Below are 7,353 nucleotides of genomic sequence, written 5' to 3'. Positions count from 1 at the left end.
GGAAGCGATTGCGTAGACGATAACTATAATGACGTCGAGAACGAGAACCAGAAAAGAAAGAAATGGGGGAAAGAGAGAGAGAGAGAGTATGAAGAAGAAGGATGAGGAAGTAGGTAGCAAATGGGGGGTAGATTTGTTATTAAAATAGAGGATAAAATTATAATTGAAGCAGAGTTGTCAAATCAATTGTCTAAAAAATTGTGCAAGTAACATTCTCCATGGACATAATTGGCGGATGTTAAGACTAGAGTTTTCATCAATATAAATTTGTAAACTCAATGCACATATTATAAATTAGCATATATTAACACCTTCTAGATTAGTAAATTCTCTCTTTTTGAAAGATTGAACGTTCAAAAAAAAAAAAAAATCATATTTTTTTCTATTATTTCAATTTCTAATTATTAAACAACTTTAATTATTGTATATAGGCATTTTTATAAAATTTTAGTTGTGTAACATTATCCCATATTATTCAAACACAAATATATCATGATGGCTAATTTAAATTGTTACATCAGTCATTCCACTTTCTTCAATTATGCACATACATTTGTCGACATCTATTCCTTGATTTGTACTGATCAGTTCATCAGCTCCATTAGATTCAGTGTATTGGGAACAAAGGCCTGCCTTTAAATTTTAAAACTTGGAATTGACAATTTTTGTCATATTTAAGGAGTATTTGACAAGTAAATTAAGGATGAGGAAGAAAAAAAAATACTTGTTACTGTTATAATTAATACCCTCTATCGACTTGATTTGCCTCCCTCCTCTATGTATTCTCCGCGCATCGCCTCGTTTGTCGCCTCCACCAGCGACGATGCTGGTGGCGAGGTGTGGCGGTTGAGCGAAGAAGACAGAGAGGAGGGAGGCGAGGGCTTTGCAAAACAATCATAGGAGAAGAGAAAGAGGAGAGAGGCGAAGGTGGGTGAGGGCATTTGGTACTTTTTGACCCTATTCGGTAAGCCCGTCTATAAGGGCATCGGGAATGTAGAATTTTCCTAGGGGTTAATACTAAATACCAATTTAGAATTATGAACTTTTAAGTTCTCAAAAATCATCATTCTTTTATGTCTTCTTCTTTCTTCTTAGTCTTTTTTTTTTCTTCATGAATTATTAAAATACTAAACGTTAATTTTAATTCAAATTTTTAATTTTTTTAAAAACAACATCTAACTTATTATTTTGTTTTAATAATAATATATTATCTTTTTTCTCTATCAAAAATTCTCTTTAAACAATCACGTGTTAGGCTTAAATAGATAATTTAAAGAATGAAAAATTATTTAGACACTCAAATTTGATACTTTACATTAATTTATATTTTATATTATGTGTCATATTATTACAAATATATATGTATATAAAATATTAATTTAAAAAATTAATAAAAAAATCAAACTTAAAACATCTAATTAATACCATTTCTCTTATTATTTTGTTAACACAAAGGTCTTATGTTTTTAATACCTCTTTGGCCGTTTTTGCGGAGTAAACCGCGAGAACAGATTCCATAGACGAAGATAGAGAACAGATTTGTCAAGCTAATGTAAGTTTCCAATTAAGGGTAGCTTTGGTGGAACATCAATTCCTCCATTTTTCTTCCATTTCTGGAGAAGGGGAAAGAAAATTGTGAACCATTGAGCTTATGGCTCTCACTGTATATGAAGAGTTGACTGCAAACTGGCTACACTACACATATATAGGGGAGGATCCATTTACACCACACAAGAATTCCATAAGTAATATCTTTATATCAACAATCTTGGTGCCGATTCTGTTCAAGTCATCTGATCAAAGGCATATATTATGGCAATTTTGGACCATTGAGTTTGGTATTAATGTTACATACGTACAAATTACTGAACTTTCTTTGTCTTCATTACCACAAGTGAACTACGACTGAATCTTGAAACTGCATATATATATATATAGATAGATAGATAGATAACTATATACATAGAACATATTTACATAATATACAAATGACTCTCTAATACTTGGTGGCTAAGAGACATAAAGGAGTTTTCTTATGCATAGTTATTCCTGGTCTAACTTCTGTATCAATATCCTCCTTTTTCAACCCAAAAGGGACTTCCCAGTTAAAGGAACGTACAAGATTTGCTAGAGCAAGCTCCACCATAACAACTCCCAAATGAATTCCGGGGCATATTCTTCGTCCAGCACCAAATGGAATCAATTCAAAATTTTGTCCTTTAAAATCAATAGAACTGTTGATGAATCTATTCGGGAGAAACTCTTCTGGGTTCTCCCAAGAATCTGGATCTCTTCCAATTGCCCAAGCATTCACGAAAACTATGGTTTTTGGCTGAATTGTGTAGGGACCGATGGTGCATTGTTGAATTGTTTCATGCGGAACTAACAATGGAGCTGGAGGGTGCAATCTCCATGTTTCTTTCACTATTGCTTCAAGGTAAGGAAGGTGTTGGAGATCAGTTTCATACAGAATTTCTTTCTCCGTGTCAATGTTTCTTACTTCGTCTTGAATTTTTTTCATGGCTTCTGGATTCTTTACTAGCTCTGTCATTATCCAAACCAACGTGACTGCACTTGTGTCTGTCCCAGCAGCAAATATATCCTATTCAATAATCACAAAAAAAAAGCAAAAAGAAATTGAGGAAAAATATAATACAAACCACAAACACTATTTGCCATGCATACATACATATATATTATCAACACTGATATGTTGCCCACGTCAAGCAACCTTATGTATAGAAAACTCCCTGTTTGGTCATCAATGACAGTCACGATAGAGGCGTTCAAGGTTGGGCAACCGAATCACCACTTTGCCAACACCGAGAATTGGACCACCAAGCTATAAAAGAGCCCAACTCGAAATCTGTCCACTCGTCCCAAAAGAGACCGAAACCTCTACACAAAGTAGGGTCCACACAGAATAAGAATCATGAAGATATATTGGTCGTGGCACACCTTACCGACGTCTTCGTCCTCCAAGAGAGAGGCCAAGAATTGGTTAAATAGGCGATGCAAGAGGCATCTCGGATCAGTCAAAATGTCAAACAAGATCCGAGATATGCGATACAAAGTAGCAAGTCGAGCACCGCTGATTGAGAGAAGAAAGTACTGGCCGACAACAAAACAAGCATGGGGGAAAGGAAAACAGTGCCGACAAGAGCATGAGAGAGAGAGAGAGAAATAGTGTGAGTAAGAGTCTCTCAAACAACATATATATATATATATATGTGTGTGTGTGTGTGTGTGTGTGGACAACTAGGGCAAACTGCAAGATGCCCATTTCTCCTCCAAGTGATGGTTAATGGACTTATGACCCGACTTCTATTTTCAATTACCAATAAGTAATGATGTGGACTTGGATTATACTTTAATCACGGGTCGAGACATATGAAGATTAAACCCACTCGAAAAAATAGTCATCGCCATCTTAGGCCTTATTAGGAAATACAAAACTAACAATATATAGCTCGGATAAAATTTTTTGGCAAAGCACATATTAGGGCATATTAATTGTTGCATTAATTATGAACTTGGTTCATGTAAAGAAAATTAAATAAAAAGAAGAGAAAAGTGAACAACCATAAGAACTGCTTTGATGTGATCCATTGAGAGCTTGATTGTGGATGAGCCATCATCTTTTAACTGAAGTAAGACATCAATAATATCCTCTCCTCCAATCTTACCACTCTTTTTATCTATCAGATGCTCATCAATGACTTGTTGCAAGAATCCATCTAATGCCTTGAAAGTTCTCTCAAGCCGAATTGATTGTCCTGTAAGTTTATCAACCCAACTCATACATGGTAAATAGTCTGAGAAGAAGAAGCCTCCTAACATCTCTTCGATTTCGCCAAGAACATCATGAAACCTACTTTTCTCACAGCTCTCGTCATCATAGCTTTTTCCAATAGCAATCCTACAAATAATGGTGTTCGTCAAAGAAAGCAGTATCTCACTCAAATTGATGGGTTTTGAATCAGAGGCAAGCTTGTTAATCTTCTTGATCATTTTTGAAACTTCATCTTCTCGAATGGAACGAAAGGACTGAACTCTCTTGGCACCGAATAGGTGAAGATTGCAAATCTTTCTCATTTCTCTCCAGTTGTCATCAAAAGGTGCAAAAGCTAAATCTAAACCATTATAAGACAGCTTCAGTTGGCCAACCATAGAAGGCCGACCGGCGAACTGAGCGTCATGGGTTTTCAAGAACTGTTTGGCCATCTTTGCTGAGGAAACCACAAGAATGGGTCGAGAACCGAGTTGCAGAGACATGAGGGGGCCATAAATCTTGGAGAGTTGCCATAGATGGCGATAGAGAGCCGATTTGTCAAGCTGGTGCAAGTTTCCAACAAAGGGGAGCCTTGGAGGCCCTGGTGGGAGCTGAAATCTTCCTCCACTTTGCTTTAGTTTTTGGAGGACGAAGAAAACTATAGGGATTGCTAAGAGAAGGAGAAGAAACACTGTCATCTTTCTCTGCAAGAGATATCACGAATTTTCTATATATAATTAAGATATTGATAAAGGATCATGTCGTGGGAGAGTTTGCCTTCTCATCTGGTAATAGTTCTGTAAGAGTCTCTTTCCTATTTTAAAAGAATTTACTCATTGACAAAAAAAAAAAAAAGAAAAAAATATTAACAACTCTTATAAGAAAAATCCCAGCTATTTAAGAGAAATAATTTCATGACTTTATTCATTATGAGTGATCAATATATAAAAAAATATTAATAACTCCTATAATTTATATAGTCATTCGGTGTCCTATAAAATTTCAAGTACATAATATCAAAATAACTTATTAAGTAAAATATCTGTATTATTCGACATCTCTTTGAGTGACTTCCTCAAACCATTAAAAAACTAAGAAATAAGATTGATGTGTCATCAAAAATAAACTTAAGATCTGCACAGGTACGTACATGACAAATCGATAGATAATATAATGCTTTTATTATTAATTAGAGTTTCCATCTTTCACATTTTGTCAACTTTAATAATCAGCAAGGCTCCATAGTCCACATAGACAAAGAGGTTTATTTTTTTGTTTGTTTTTGGTTCTGCCTTTTTATTCTTCTTTCAGGGTGAACTTGGTGACAAATAAATATGAATATCGTTTATGGTACGCCTTTTACCTCTTTTTTCTCCTCTTTCATTGAAAACAATGAATTAAATAATTATTTTTATAATATTATTTAAAAAATAATTAGTAGTACATCTGGAAGAAATAGTGATATTTTTTCACAAAATTATTAACTAATTTTTAAAAATTAATGAATAAATTATATAAAAAATATTTATAATTTATTGAATGTGCAAATTCTGCATATAAATAGAATTAGCGAACAGTGATAATAAAATGAAGCCCTGTAGATCACAATATTTTTATCAAATAATTTCCCTAGTCGACTTGCATTTACCAAAATTAATCTTTGTCTTGGCCATTCAATCCATCCACCACTTGACAATGGACCGGTGGCTGGGTCGGTAGGGCCGCGATCACACATAATTTCAAACATTAAACACAGCAACATTGACTCTTGAAGAGTTAGGATTATCTATTTTTTGTTAAAAATTTATCTATAAGCGACAAAATTAGGCATTAATCAATGGATAGAATCATAGAACCATTTTATTTTAAAAAATTATGATTCTATTCGGGTTGATATGTACAATTGAAAGCCCACGCATTTGAATCTAGTCCAGTTTTCTGCCACATTGAACAAGACTAGCTAGCTCACCAAGCCTTAAGCCCACACATTTGAGTCCAGTCCAGTTTTCTAGCTTTTCCAGACAGCCCAATCTTCTTTTTGGGTTTGTTCTTATTTTAAATTCATGTATAAAACTGGATCGTGCAAGGCAAGGCAAGGTCCCAACTCTGAGTGTACGGAGTTATCATTTTACTCCTACGATCATTTTATCTATTTTACCTTGTTTGTTTCACACTCATCAGGCCTTCGTTTCATTGCAACTTTTTGTTAGTTTTTTTTTTTTTTTTCCTTCTCTACAAAACTTGTCTTAAATCCTTACTTAAAGAGAATGAGATTTGAACCAACCTTCATTCTTGGACAAAAAAATAATTCTTTTGTTGACCAATTCTTCTCTTATATTTTCTCTTCCCTTTTATCTCATTTTTTTCTATATTTTTGAATGAGTCTTCCCACCTATCAATATACTCTCAACATTAACATTCATTTCCTATAAAAATAGTCTCTTATTGCACTTGTAACATAGGAAAAATCATTAGCCATTTCAATCTTTCCTTTTGCCCCTACTTTGTTGGATTCATCTCTAGTTTGTTGCTACTCCTTTTGTCCCCAAAACCGTGAATGCACACAAGATTGGAAGAGTTTATTGTATTATGTGGGATAGCCACCTTAGCCTTTACACCATTTATTGAAGGGTGAAAGTTATCATTTAACCCGATGACGTTTATTGTCACGTCTCAAGCTTCGTACATTTACTGTCCACTCTTGTTGAATTTTTTTCAATACAAAGGAATAGTATTTGGGTTTTGTTATACGTATTTCCTGCATTTCTTATGGGCTGCGCTCAACCCAACAAGCCAGCCCAATCACCTAAGACCCAGTAGGCTCCAAGCTGAGCTCATCGGAGCAGGCTTACGCATCGCTGAAACTCGAGCTCGGACCGCGGGACCAAGCGAGCTCTCGGCGATGCTTCCAGCGAGCTCCCAGCGACTCTTCCAATTCGTTAGCCTAATTGATCAGCTCGCATAACAAGAAGACCATAGACCAGAGAACAGTGGTGGACTAGGTGTTGTCCTAGCTGGGTCGTCCAGGCCTAACCCGATCCCTTCTTCTCGACCCATTTGTTTGGCCCATGCCAATCCCATCCTGGCCCTTGCAACAACATCATTCCAGCCACTTTTAGATTTTCGCGTGCTCACCTCAGTTCCCATCCTCATTAATGACGGATCCCATCCACATTAATGAGGGTCCCGTCGGCACCTTGCTGCCACTTAGGCGCCCCTGCCAGTGCCGCATATTCTGTCCCATTGCTTGCAGACGTACAACGCATGCAAGAGGACATCCCATTCTCCTATATATCAGCCAGCTCTCTTCAGAACCAGGGTATGCTCTCTTTACCAACTTATTGATACTTTGCATCTTTTTACTTGTTTACTTACTTGAGCGTCGGAGTATTTTGCAAGGGCCAACCGGTCGGCGAATCAATAAACCAAATCACACCGCATACCATTCTCCCTTACGGATTGATTACATCAGTGCGGGCTAATGAATCACTGTTGACCAATTCCGAACATCGACATTTTGGCGCTAGAAAGAGGGCCTCGCTCTGATCAATATAAATGCCGAGAACGAGAAACACAAAAAG

General features: G+C 36.1%; 1 protein-coding gene across 1 annotated transcript; it reads right to left on the bottom strand.

Moving 5' to 3' along the window:
• Positions 1–1,796: 1,796 nt before the first annotated feature.
• On the bottom strand, positions 1,797–4,494 carry LOC127794426 (cytochrome P450 71A1-like). The gene is made up of 2 exons (XM_052325488.1): positions 3,583–4,494; positions 1,797–2,602 (listed from the first exon to the last, which is right to left on the bottom strand). Exons 1-2 carry the CDS (start codon positions 4,468–4,470, stop codon positions 1,997–1,999), a joined length of 1,494 nt encoding a protein of 497 aa, XP_052181448.1. The 5' UTR covers positions 4,471–4,494; the 3' UTR covers positions 1,797–1,996.
• Between the last annotated feature and the right edge of the window lie 2,859 nt (positions 4,495–7,353).

The sequence above is a fragment of the Diospyros lotus genome, chromosome 2 (genome assembly GCF_014633365.1).
Source record: "Diospyros lotus cultivar Yz01 chromosome 2, ASM1463336v1, whole genome shotgun sequence".
NCBI classification, from domain to species: domain Eukaryota; kingdom Viridiplantae; phylum Streptophyta; class Magnoliopsida; order Ericales; family Ebenaceae; genus Diospyros; species Diospyros lotus.
This window is presented reverse-complemented; position numbering and strand designations above follow the sequence as displayed.